At 42.2% G+C, this 14,399-nt stretch overlaps 1 protein-coding gene across 1 annotated transcript; it reads right to left on the reverse strand.

Annotated features, from left to right (window-relative positions):
• Positions 1–3,015: 3,015 nt before the first annotated feature.
• Rpn7 (regulatory particle non-ATPase 7) lies at positions 3,016–14,113 on the reverse strand. The gene is made up of 7 exons (XM_076209876.1): positions 13,892–14,113; positions 11,972–12,177; positions 10,225–10,370; positions 9,497–9,652; positions 7,472–7,644; positions 5,985–6,153; positions 3,016–3,381 (listed from the first exon to the last, which is right to left on the reverse strand). Exons 1-7 carry the CDS (start codon positions 14,034–14,036, stop codon positions 3,207–3,209), a joined length of 1,170 nt encoding a protein of 389 aa, XP_076065991.1. The 5' UTR covers positions 14,037–14,113; the 3' UTR covers positions 3,016–3,206.
• Positions 14,114–14,399: the final 286 nt, after the last annotated feature.

Below are 14,399 nucleotides of genomic sequence, written 5' to 3' on the forward strand. Positions count from 1 at the left end.
ACTCCGTCACAGTAACCCGTCCCCTAACTTTTAACATGGTAAAGTGCTTAGGTTGAATACCCTAAGTCAGGTTCATTTTGAACTAAGTCACAGTGACTCATTTCCTTACTTTTGGCCCCATTTCATCCTCACATATTTCACTCCCATTCACCACCCCTCTCTTCTTGGCTCCTGGATGATGGGTTATCCCTGCATCTTATCGACGGCCTGGGTCAGAAGCAATGTAGCAAGACACAGCACATCCACAGCAAGGCTGTGTTATCTAATCACTGACCCACCCTCTGCATAAAGAGAAAACGGGGAGAAATCCCTTCAGGCTGCATCAAAATATCATTCCCACATATTCCCTCACCCGTCATTTCCCACCCACTCCCTTCCATACATCACAGCATCATCCAAACACATTCTCCATTCACCCCCATCTTCTGTCTTCTCCCTTCCTTCCTCAACAGACATTCGTCTCTTTCCCAATCCCCCTTTTATCCCATCCATCCCTCTAAAAACATTATGGTTATGATGAAGCTTGTGTTAGTTATCTCTGCGAGCTTGGAAGTCAGGATTCTGGAGCAGGTGGCTGGTAGCAGGTGGCCAGAGGTCAAACCACACAATAGGCATCTGTTGGAGCCTACTACCATATACCACTTTGCATCATGAGCACACAAGTATGCATGCACAAATATAGATTAAATAATTCACAAATCAAGGGTAAGTATAAAGACATATAGGTACTGTCTTGCAACAGATGCTCGGCAGAATGTAGGTTGTGGTCTACATTAGTTGGAGGTGTGAAGATAAAAGTTGCTCTAGGTCCTCTTTAGTTAAACTTGCCTACTTAACCTCTTCACTCCGGGGCACATCGCACGTCTGGCAGCATTAGCTGCCCGACGTGCGATGTTGCGTCATAATAATCGCATTATAAAAAATAAAGTCAGTGCTCAATTGTTTGTTCTCTTTCACCCATGTATTTTGATAACCATAGAAAATTGATGAAGCCAGTTTAGAGAGAATGGAAATTATGTAGGTACAACTACAATAAATATAATCAAGATGCCAACGTCGGCATCATCGAGTACCCTCTTGCTCCTCATGCCACCTACGTAGGCATCACCGTATGGAAGTGGTTAACAATTGGGCCTAGTTTGTTGCCACCTAGGGAGCAACAATTAAATATGTGATGCATCAATGGGTTCCTGTGCCCTGGGCACATCAGAAGTTGTGGTACAAACTTGAGAAGTATGGAATTGGGGCTTGCCGCATAGGTATGATGGTTGAAAATGCATAGCAGAGAATTAGTATGTGAACCTGTGTACAATGAGGTAATGACTGGAAGTGATGTGCACTATGTGGAACAGACGTACTGTGAGTCATCAATCACTCCTGTAGATACCTTTTTTGGCGAAGTCCCTCTCGTGGGAGTGATGCTGCAATTAGGGATTTCCTCGTGGTAGGATGCTGGATGATGCAGCAAAGATGGATTGCTTCATAAGCATGATGCTGGATGCTGGGAGTCTCTGAAGGGGAACCTTGCCCTTAATAAGAATAGGGAAGTTGCTATATTTGACAGGAATGTAGATCTCTGATGTATTTCTTCAACACGTCAAATCCCACTTGTCTGCCACCTATGTTGTGGACTACATTTGTTGGAAGTGTGAAGATAAAGGCTACTTAGGGTTCTTCTCTTTAATTAGTTCAAATTGTCGGGTTGTCAGCTGGACCAAGTCTGTCACTTGGCACCTAGGGAGTGATGAAGAAAATGTGTGACAGTTGCTAACACACCTTTACAATCTATATTTATTCACATATTCCTAATGTCTATTTTATATGCAATATGGATCCGAGTGTGAGCACCCAGTAATTTTACATACACCAAAGGCTTTTTTCCCCCTTACAAGGGAGGTAGCCAAAAAACAAAGGCATAAAAACCACGCCCACCCATTCCATCCCTATCACACACCACCCCCTCTCTCCCCTATCTTGGCACCTCATGGATGACTGGTCATCCTTGCATCTTGTTAACTGCACTGGTTCAGAGGCAGTGTCACAAGACACAGCACATCCACAGCAAGGCCACTTCATCAAAATCGGCGACCCCCCTCATGCAGAAAAGGAGAAGACGGGGAGAAATCCCTTCGGGCTGCGTCAAAATTTTCCCACACATACTACCACCACCCCACCTATTCCACCTCATGCATCACAACATCATCCATATACAACCATTCTCCATTTACCACTGTCTTCTTTCCTCTCCTGTCATTCCTCAACAGACATTCCCCTCTTCCCCAAAGCCCCTCATACCCCATCCATCCATCTCACCCTTGGTCGACTCCTCATGTTCTCCTTCCACCACCTTTACATGCAGCCAATACCCCAGCTGGGGATGTATGAAAACCATGCAGCTCATCCAAGCCAATTTGTTAGGGAGCAACTATTACATATAGGGCTTTTTCCCCCTTATAAGGGAGGTAGCCTAACTCGGAGGCATAAATCCACTCCCACCCATTTCACCACCACATACTCCACCCCCATTTCTTCCCTCTTTTCTTGGCTTCTGAATGATGGGTTCATCCGTGCACCTCACCCACTGCCCTGGATCTGAAGCAATGTAGCAAGACACAGCAAGGCTGCTTTATTTAATTGGTAACCCGCCTCTCCGTCCCCTCATGAAGAGAAAGACGGGGAGAAGTCCCTTCAGGCTGCATCAAAATATCACTCACACATACTCCATCACCTCCCCCTACACTCTCTTCCATGCATCATCCATTCATAACTATTCTCCACTCATCCCTATCTTCTCTCTTCTCCCTTCCTTCCTCAACAGACATTCCACTCTTTCCTAAAGCCCCGTTTACTCCATCCATTGGATGGACCACCAGTTGCAGCATTAAATTAATGCTGTTGATGCTCAAAGTAGTTGAATGTTGTGGTGTTAAATTAATGCGGTTGACACTGTATGGGTTAAAGACTTGTATGAACCCTATCATACCGGGACTCATGTGGATAAAATAAAAACTATCATAACTTAAATATTCAAATTTATTGTATTACAGTAGACTTGCAATAAGCTTATAAAACAAAAGTCCTCCAGTATTAATATTAATAAATTCATTAGGATTCATTAGCCAGCTAAGATCTTGGTCCTGACCATGGGAATATGCAATCCATGCTGCACATGAAATATCTTCACAAAAAAAAAAAATATTGTGTACCTAAATATTTATAACTCTAGACAATTTCTGAACTCTGTTAAGAAGAATATCTCCTTGTTTGATAACAGCCTGGTACTGCCAGTTCTTTGAGTCTGGCCTATTTGTTTCCACAACACCTCCAACCTTGTCTATCTTGCAATGAAGACGGCCTGCAGCAATGAACCTTGAGAGCTCCCTGGATAAGATAAATTGGGAAGTTAGATCACATGGCTAAATAAGGTTTTATATAAATTTACATACATATATATACCAAGGCTTTTCCCCCCTTACAAGGGAGGTAGCCAAAAGGGAAAAGGCATAAAATCATTCCCACCCATTCCATCCCTGAATACACTCCACACCCCTCCACCATCCCTCTTATCTTAGCACCTCCTGGATGACGGGTCATCCCTGCACCTTGTCCACTGCCCTGGGTCAGAAGCAGTGTCGCAAGACACTGCACATCCACAGCAAGGCCACTTCATTAAATCGGTGACTCCCCCTCTCCGTCCCCCCATGCATAAAAGGAGAAGACGGGGAGAAATCCCTTCGGGCTGCGTCAAATTTTGCTCACACATACTACCTCACCCCCCATCCCCCTGCCCATTCCACCTTGTGCATCACAACATCATCCATATACAACCATTCTCCATTCACCCCTGTCTTCTGTCCTCTCTCGTCCTTCCTCAACAGACATTCCCCTCTTCCCCAAAGCCCCCTTCACCCCATCCATCCACCTCATCCTAGGACGTCCCCTCATGTTCACTCCCTCCACATCTGCCTTCCATACCTCTTTTACTAGTCTTTCTTCACTCATTCTTTCCATGTGTCCAAACCATCCAAATACGCTTTCATCAACCCTATCTCCCAACTCCCTTTCCACCCCTGTTCTTCTTCTCACCTCCTCATTTCTCACTCTATCTAGCCTAGTAACCCCCCATCATACTTCTCAGACACCTCATCTCAAACACATTCAAACTCCTTCTCTCTTCCTCTCTTTATGTTCCATGTTTCTGCCCCAGTGCTGTTGGCACAATCACTCCTTCATACAGTCTCCTCTTAGCATCCATTCCCAAATGTCTATTCCTCATTACACTTTTCAATCCACCAAGGCATTTACTCGCTTCTCTCAATCTACATTCTACCTCCACCTTCACCCCACCTTTTCCTGCCACATTTGCACCCAAGTATCTAAAACTATCCACTTCCTCCAGTCGCTCTCCCTTAATGCTCACTTCTAGTCTACTGCCACTCTCACCCCTTGTGTACATCTCATTGCCTTACTTTTACCCACATTTATCTTCAACTTTCTTCTATCACACACTCTCCCAAACTCTGTCACCAACTTCCTCAATCCCTCCTCCGATCCTGCCACAAGCGCAGTGTCGTCAGCAAACAACAGCTGGCTCACCTCCCACTTTTCTCCATTTTCTTTAACCATCTCCAATCCCTGACCCACTACCCTTGCATTTACCTCTTGCACTACCCTATCCATGTATAAGTTGAACGGACAGGGCGACATAACGCATCCTTGACGAAGTCCCACCTTTACCTCGAACCACTCACTCTCTCCATTTCTAATCATGACACAAGCTCTACTACCCTCATAAAAACTCTTGACAGCTCCTAGAAGCTTTCCTCCTATCCCGTAAATCCGCAAAACCTGCCACAGTGCCTTTCTGTCTACCCTGTCCCTTTTCCAGATCCATAAAAGCCCAAAAAACATCCTTCCCCTTTCCTATAACTTTCTCACATATCTGTCTTACCACAAAAATCTGATCTACACAACCTCTACCCGTCCTAAATCCACACTGTTACTCACCAATTACTCCCTCTGTTCCTCTCCTAATCCTCTCAATCAAGATCCTCCCATAAGCCTTCCCAACTACAATCAATAATACTTAAACATTATATTTTTCAAGCACACAGAAAATTCCTTTGCCCTGTAAATTTTGGAATTTGGTGGATTAAATGTAAATTTTCATTAACTTAGCTAACAACCCTGATTTAATTCAAATTTTGCTGCATTTAAATAACTGCGCACTACAATGATTTCTTTTACTACTAAAACGGACTTAGCTACCTCCTTTATATGGTGAAAAGAAGCCCTTGGTATATACATACACAGCTTTTTCCCCCTTACAAGGGAGGTAGCCAAAGTCAAAGACATAAATTCACTCCCACCTATTTCAATCCCACATACTCCACTCCCATTACCCACCCCTTCCTCCCCCTTGGTTCTTCCTGGATGACAGGCCATCCCTACATCTCACCCACTGCCCTGGGTCAGAAGCAATGCAGCACAACACAGCACACCCACAGCAAGCTGCTTCATTTAAATGGTGATGCCCCTTCTCTCTCCCCTCATGCAGAAAAAGAGAAGACGGGGAGAAATCCCTTTGAGCTACATCAAGATATTATTCACATATACTCCCTCACCCCCCCATTTCTCACCCACTCTCTTCCATGCATCACACCATCATCCATACACAACCATTCTCTGCTAACCACTACCTTCTGTCTTCTCCCTTCCTTCCTCAACAGACATTCCTCTCTTTCCCAATCCTCTTTTTACCTTGCCCCCTCATGTTCACTCCATCCACCTATGCCTTCCACACCTCTTTTACTAATCTTTCTTCATTCATTCTTTCCATGTGTCTAAACCATCCCAATACTCTTTCATCAACCCTATCTCCCAACTCCCTTTTCACCCCGCTCTCCTCCTCACTTCCTCATTTCTCACTCTATCCAGCCTAATAACCCTTACCATACTTCTAAGGCATTCCACTATCTACTCACCCATCAATAAAGTCAGTTGACACTCCAAAAGCAGATGCCATGTACTGAAGTGTTAGGGAACGATACGACTCCAGCAGCTGAGTGTAAGCCAGGATGCGCATTTCCCTTACATAATAGCGGAAGTGTGGTGCCAAAAGCCTGTCTCTTTGAAGTTCATTCTCCACCCAAGCTGAAAAAAATAAATAAATAAAATAAATAAATCATTAGAACACTCAAATGTGTACAAGAGCTAAAAACATTTTACTTGCTCAAGGAAGAGTATTGTTGCTGACAGTTTACTAGCACCTCTATCTTATTGGATAATAATGTGCCACTCAAGAGACTAAATTCCAAGATTAGAATGAAGAAAGATTAGTAAAAGAGGTATGGAAGGCAGATGTGGAGGGAGTGAACATGAGGGGACGTCCTAGGATGAGGTGGATGGATGGGAGGAAGGGGGCTTTGGGGAAGAGGGGAATGTCTGTTGAGGAAGGACGGGAGAGGACAGAAGACAGGGGTGAATGGGGAATGGTTGTATATGGATGATGTTGTGATGCATGAGGTGGAATGGGCGGGGGGATAGGGGGTGAGGTAGTATGTGTGAGCATGGGGGGGATGGAGAGGGGGGGGTCGCCGATTTAATGAAGTGGCCTTGCTGTGGATGTGCTGTGTCTTGCAACACTGCTTCTGACCCAGGGCAGTGGACAAGGTGCAGGGATAACCCGTCATCCAGGAGGTGCTAAGATTTGAGGGAGGGTGGAGGGGTGTGGAGTGTATTCAGGGATGGAATGGGTGGGTATGATTTTATGCCTTTTCCCATTCCACCAAAGTGAGGAAAGACTAGCAGAAAAATTGTGACAAGCAGAACTGGATAGTGAGGATGATGATGAACAAGGTGAATGGATGGGTTTGATGGGGGCACATGGACAGGAGAAAATGATAAATAGTTGTAAATGGACAAAGAATTGATATGGTCTGAAGGGATATTCTTCTTGTATGTTCCGTAAATTATTTCACATGAATAAGGAGGAAAAGGTTTGCCATATGATGTAGTGTGGATAACCCCACTCTGTCTTTTAAGCCTAGATGCACTGCCTTAGACATAAGTAGTGTGGCGGGAGACGAGGAAACCCCTTCATCCAAGAGGTGCTAAGGTGGGTGGGACAAGGAATGGTCAGGGGATGGGTACTTTGACTTGGTCATCCCCTTAAAAGGGAGAGAAGGCCTTTTGATATGCAGGGATGACCCGTCATCCAGGAGGTGCCAAGATAAAAGGGAGGGAAGAAGGTAGAGGGGAGGGGAGTATGATAGAGATGGAATGGGTGGGAGTGGTTTTTGCTTTTGGTATATGTATGTATTACATATTTGCAAAGATCAGATGGACTGGATGGTATCTACCCTACCAAGTACTTGAAACAAATGTACAGATAATCACGAGAATATAATACTAGAGGCTTTCTTATTATGGTCACAAAGTACTTTTAACTACAAAAAAAAATTCTACTAACCAAGTTTGTGAAAGAATTCCTGGTACTGGCAGTCATACAGAGAGGTTAGGTAAGTACGAAGGTCATCTGCAGAATGAAGAACTTCCTGAATCTCCGAGCCTTTCACCACCTTTGTGCGGAGATCATTGCGAGGCAGGGCAATCATGCAAACCAAAACGGTGTACCCAACAAACCTGCAACAAAGAAAACTCTTAAAATCTCTAAAACACTCTATCATACATGAAGTTCAATACCATTAAACCTTGTTATAGACAAAATATTTTGTATTAGTATAGTCTATCAATGCCATTCACTGTAAGGACAAAATGATTTCTAGTTTATAATGACTGTACCATTTCCCAAATACTGAATATTACTCTCCTATCATTCCATGATCGTTCTTACATGTACGATCTGTTTTCATTCTCTACCAGACACATGTACATATACCAAAAGGCCCTTTCCCCCTTATAAAGGGATGGCTTTGTATCTTAGCTACTTGTTCATCACCTACTGTTCTGGTCAGAATCAATGCAGCAAAACACAGGACTTCCACAGCAGGGCCTGACAGCCACAACTAGTTTCAAACCATCACTCCATTACAAGGTGACCATCTCACCATACTCCAGGTAGGGCAGTTGCCCTGTCAGTTTTGATGCCTCGCAAAGTTTCTCCATTGGGTTCGATCTCCGTACCTCTCTTCATCTTCTATTGTCTCCCCTCTCATCTCTATTGCTTCTCTGATTCCATCCTTCCATCTTTTCCTGGGTCTCCTTCTTGGCCTTTTCCCCTCTCGCTGCCCAGAGGTAATACCTTAGAGGGTACCTTTCTATGTCCACCCTCTTCACGTGTCCATACCCTCTCATGGTGACCCTTCCTCCTCATCAACTTCAGAAATTCCAGATCAAGCAAGAAGAACTCGCTTCAGGCTGCACGTCATATCCTCAGTCCAGTCCCTTCCTCACTCTACACAGGTATAGATCCCATGCAAGGCAGGCACATCCACAATTTATACTGTACCATCCAGCATCATACTTACAAGGCTACCCCTCTTTGCTGCATCATCCAGCATCACACTACAAGGCACAGACCCTCTCTACTGCATCCAGCATTACTCCCATGAGCAAAACTTCGCTAAAGGGCTCATACATTCAAAACCGCTCTCCAATCACACCTAACCACTAGGCAGGACCATAAGTCATTCAGGGAAGATATATTGTGTTGTCTTGGGAGTATTAGTGTGGGGGCATTGCAGTATGGGGTGTTTTGTATCCTCTATGTCAGGGGTTCTTAACCTTTTTCTCCAATTCTCCACTTTTTAGTGAGCCAACTCTCCATTTCACACCACAGCATCGGTCTTTGACAAATTCGATTTTAACCCATGCAGTATTTAGTACGTAAATATACGCTTTGCTTTTTTGTGCCATTTTACGGCCCTTAATGTGACAACAAGAAGACACCAGAAACAAACAAAAAGAAACAAAAACACATCAATTAAAAAAAAAAAAAAAAAGACAGTGGTTCTTTTGTCCGACCGTTCATTCCCCACTTGGCAACTCCGCCATTCCCCACAGGTTACGAACCACTGCTCTATATGGTGATTGCATCTGAGGCAGTTTGAATCTGTGGTCAGGATTATGCTGTGTTGGTACAGTTTTAATGCTGGATGATGTTCCTGAGTATTTACCTAGTTGTAATATACGGGAGGGGAGCTATGCTCGTGGTGACCTGTCTTTGTATCTCTCCGCATCAAGTTTTATCTTAAACACAGTCAAAGCCCCAGTAGTGGGATTTTTCTAAGCAAAGGGACTAATGAAAAGAATTGTGAAAACAATACCATATTAAACTATCCCTGAGAAATATGTAATATTCACATAAACATCCCAGCATTCAGTTTTGTATAAGGTTTCTGAAATCACTGAAACCCCATTTCAGCTACAATCAACCCCTCAAATGAAATAAATTGTTTGACATTACCCAGATACAACCATTTCAGTGTACCACCAAGCCGAAGATACAGGAACACCTCGTTCTCCAACCACTTACCTGGTGTAATCCATAAGTTCATACGAGGTGAAAGTGCTGATTGTATCCAGGAAGAGCGTAGCAGCTCGCTTGAAGTCTCGTACTGCCATACAGTAGACACCCTCATATACCTTCAATCGGTTGCGACGATCCCAATCTCCACCTTCTTCTATTAAGCTGTGACCAAAAGAAGACAGTATATAAGAAATTCTGAGTAGTGTAATAAATTGGCAAATTACAAATGATCTCCTATAACATGAAAATGTCCAAGGTGTTCCTTTAACTGTTAATTCTTATTGCCACAACTAATGGGTGAGGGGGTTAATGTGGAAGAACACACAATGAAGACACTTAAGTTAAAATATACCATCAATAATCAAGCTTTCCAACAATCCTGCCACAGCCAACATATTATACAAAATTCTATGATAAAGGATACTGGATCATGTAATGGTAGGTAGAAATGAAGCTGAAGGATGTACATGCCAACCTGAAAATTGTTCCCAAATACTAGCATCATGCATCTTCTAATAAAGACCCTAAGCAACAACTTCACTAATCTCATCAAATCCTGCCAAAAATTCTCCTAACTAGTTCTTGCCTTAAGTAGCCCTAATGTCTGTACTCTGAGAAAGACAAATAGAGAAATAAGCAGTAAAATACATACGACCATACCCAAACAAAATTAAACTACAAAAACAAACTTGAAGGGAGACATAAACGTATTACAAATCCATTTCAACACAAACCTCTTTGCTTTCTCAAGATTTCGAGTAATCAGGGAATGATCCAAATAGAAAAACCCGAGACGAATGTTGTGGAAGACCAGGTCTAGCCTCTGGCCTAGAGAGACTGTCTTGTCATACGTCTTTGCAAAAGCCTTAACAGCTTCTTCCTGTAAACCAAAATAAAATTAGTCATGAAAGTGCATAAAATTTGTATTACATGCAAGTAATGTTATGACAATATTGTGAACCTTGTGTAAAGAACCATTAATTTCTTTCAATAACTGTCTTTTCAAAATATCTAGAGTATACTTCTTAGCAGAAATAAATATTTTCTTGATAATAATACATACATATACCAAGGCTTTTTCCCCCTTTCAAGGGAGGTAGCCAAAAAGGGAAAGGCATAAAAACACTCCCACCCATTTCATCCCTAAATACACTCCACACCCCTCCCACCCTCCCTCTCATCTGAGCACCTCCTGGATGACGGGTCATCCCTGCACCTTGCCCACCGCCCTGGGTCAGAAGCAGTGTCGCAAGACACAGCACATCCACAGCAAGGCCGCTTCATTTAATCGGCGACCCCCCTTGCATATAAGGAGAGGACGGGGAGAAATCCCTTCGGGCTGCGTCAAAATTTACTCACACATAATAATAATAATTGCTGCCTAAAGTTTCATGTGGAAAACCAGCAAGTCCAATAGTGGCTACCAACAGGTGTTGGGATCTCCCATAAATCTCACAGAGAAGAAACTTTGAACTATGGTGGGGGTTACTAGGCTGGATAGAGTGAGAAATGAGGAGGTGAGGAGGAGAACAGGGGTGAAAAAGGAGCTGGGAGATAGGGTTGATGAAGGAATATTAGGATGGTTTGGACACATGGAAAGAATGAGTGAAGAAAGACTAGTAAAAGAGGTATGGAAGGCAGATGTGGAGGGAGTGAACATGAGGGGACATCCTAGGATGAGGTGGATGGATGGGGTGAAGGGGGCTTTGGGGAAGAGGGGAATGTCTGTTGAGGAAGGAAGGGAGAGGACGGAAGACAGAGGTGAGTGGAGAATGGTTGTATATGGATGATGTTGTGATTGCATGAGGAGGAATGGGCGGGGGGGTGAGGTAGTATGTGTGAGCAAATTTTGACGCAGCCCTAAGGGATTTCTTCCCGTCCTCTCCTTATATGCAAGGGGGGACGGAGAGGGGGGGTTGCCGATTAAATGAAGCAGATTGCTGTGGATGTGCTGTGTCTTGCGACACTGCTTCTGACCCAGGGCGGTGGGCAAGGTGCAGGGATGACCCGTCATCCAGGAGGTGCTCAGATGAGAGGAAGGGTGGGAGGGGTGTGGAGTGTATTTAGGGATGAAATGGGTGGGAGTGTTTTTATGCCTTTCCCTTTTTGGCTACCTCCCTTGAAAGGGGGAAAATGCCTTGGTATATGTATGTATCAAGTATTGTATTGATGTGGGACTGTTTCGGTGTCACTCAATGAAACTGGTAGAGCGTGAGCAGTCATCAGCTCTCGACTTTCCATATGTGAAAAAGCATAAAATATACAACAAATTTTTAAAAAGAGAGATCTGGTCCCAGACCAGGGACTGAGTGTCATCCCCTCAGGTCTGCACCTCTCCAGAGGTGAGGGGATGTTGATGGAATTTAAAAACAGGCAGCTTAGCTCCCTATCATTGCTTACTCACGGTACTTTACATATACCATTCTTGCCTGAAAACATTAAGTACATATCGACTTCACAATGAACAGAAAAAATACCAACCTTATCTGCAATGCGTGACAAATACTCTGCTTTCTTCAAGTTAGCCTCCCTAATTTCACTTTCTCCCATTGACTTCTCAGCCTCCTCAATAGCTTCATTGAGAGTCTTTAGTTCAGCTTCATTTGCTTTCTTCATTTTATCTAACAAGGTCTGATTCACTGACCAGCCCAAGTCTCTACAGCATTCTTCATAAAATGGTGCCATGTCTGAAATGAAATATACTAGTTATTATGTGTCTTGCAACACTGCTTCTGACCCAGGGCAGTGGACAGGATGCAGGGATGACCCGTCATCCAGGAGGTGCCAAGATAAGAGGGATGGTGGAGGGGAGTGGAATATATAGGAAATGGAAAGGGTAGGAGTGGTTTCTATGCCTTTTTCTTTTTGGCTATACCCCGTGTAAGGGAAAAAAGCTTTGGTATATGTATTACTGTAAACATGGGTTAATCTATTTAACTAATTTACCATTTACCCCAAATTATATTTAGTTCAAATTTCCCCTTTTCCCAACTTGCTATGCAAATCAGTTGATGCCAATTACTTTTACTAATGGGATCAAGAGGAGCAGCTCAAATCTATAGGAGCTTAATTGCGACGGAGGTTATTGTATCTCCCCTATGCCCCATGACTTCATACTACAGTGAGTCCTCCTTATACGGTAATTCTATATCCGGTAAATTCACAGTTACGGTATTTGGTAATTACTACCCTCGATTCTATTTACGGTAAGAAAAATTCACAGATACAGTATCCACTCATGTTTTGGAGGTAAAATTAGATATTTTGAAGAGGAAAGAGCAGGGAGAAGTTACGTCTGCCATAAGTTAAAACTTGGGTTTGGTATATAGTAATTTCAATTTATGGTAAGGTTTTCAGGAACATATATGTACCATATGACGAGGACTCACTGTACCAAGAAAGATTCCAAACTTAAAGGAGTTATCACACTGCACTATTTTCTCCAACATCCAACCTCCGACCTCCTTTTGAATAACTAGAATATGACTTCACTTACAGAAATCTAGACATCTCTAAGAACATTTCTACAGTATGTCTATAGAACATTCATAGAGGTTCACAATCATTCATTACTCAGGTTTGCTATCTATAATGGAAAGATAATTTGATATTTTGATATTTGAAAAATAAAATATTGTAACCAAAGTCATTTTCACTCAAACAAACTCTCAACTGTAAGCATTGGTGAACTGAAACCCATGGAAGACCAGTGTGATAGCCCCTTAGGCTTAACCCAATGTTGGATTATGACTGGTAAGGTTAGGTGTTAACATACGATTTTATCATATGCATACATGGTGTGGCATTTGCAGATTTGCACTACAAAGTTTTGGGACCACACTACTTAACTTGTGCCAAAGATTACAATAACGTACTAACTGTAAAATTTACTGATCACTCTTTTCCAATTTTTTTCTCAGATAGCTTCCATTTCTGACAAATCAGAACTGTCTCCAAATTACAAAACAATTAAAACATGGGAATTAAGTATTTCTGTACTTGCCAATTCAAAACATCAAAATAAATAAGCTGGGCTACATTGAGACCATCATACTTTTCTATTCATTCACTGTATCTAGGGAGGAATAATGTCATAATATACATGTGGTCCTAACTGAAAAGAGTGCTCTTTAAAGTAAGAGCACAAACTAAACTGCATGAACCACATCGAAAAACATTGATCATTCATATCAATTTCATGCACCCATCGCAATACTTTGTAATTTACCTTGAATAATAATGGTTACACGTATGAAATAGATAAAAATATTCTCTCACAAAAGTTAAGATTTCATGGAACTGCAAGAGCTAGCTGAAATTACTTCGGAAAGAAAGTTATTTTGAGGTGGATATCAAGCTATACTAATAATTGTCTAATTCTAATAGTAATACTATACTTACTATCTTTTTCGATGGCATTTAGAAGCTCTTCCTTCATCTTAGTATCATTTTTGAAATCTGGGAGGTTCAGGCTGAACTTAAGTTGTGCTAGATGTAAGTCTGGGTTCTTTTCTAAACCCTGTTCTTCTAAATTTTCTGCAGGCATATTTGCGAACTTTTACTTCTTCCTTTGCCGAACCTTTATTCACCGATTGCGGCCTGTTTGACAACATCAATTTCAAACTTTCGACATTAAATACACAAATAGTAAGAAGAAAATAAATAAAATCATAATCATAGATTCAAAGATATTTATACAAATTTAAATCAAATTTGTATTCTAAATTAAAGTAGAATATATCAAATAAATGAAGTCGATACAATTTATTGTTTTCTATGAACAGAGGAGTGACTAAAAGAAAATAATTTTTGTGACGTGAATATGGTTCAAAGTAATGGAAGATAGATAGATAGATAGATAGATAGACTTTATTTGGCAATAAATCAATGTACATGAAGTGCAAATAAT

The sequence above is a fragment of the Oratosquilla oratoria genome, chromosome 26 (assembly GCF_046742065.1).
Source record: "Oratosquilla oratoria isolate Oo_2021 chromosome 26, ASM4674206v1, whole genome shotgun sequence".
Taxonomy (NCBI): Eukaryota; Metazoa; Arthropoda; class Malacostraca; order Stomatopoda; family Squillidae; genus Oratosquilla; species Oratosquilla oratoria.

What these genes read in the sequence shown, in the direction of transcription:
- Rpn7 (XM_076209876.1), bottom strand. Translation starts at nt 14,036, where the DNA reads ATGCCTGCAGAAAATTTAGAAGAACAGGGTTTAGAAAAGAACCCAGAC. An exon ending in AAATGCCATCGAAAAAGATA is followed by an intron (nt 12,178 to 13,891) that starts GTAAGTATAGTA and finishes ATTTCATTTCAG; the next exon opens with ACATGGCACCATTTTATGAA. An exon ending in TCAACTGACTTTATTGATGG is followed by an intron (nt 3,382 to 5,984) that starts GTGAGTAGATAG and finishes TATCTTATCCAG; the next exon opens with GGAGCTCTCAAGGTTCATTG.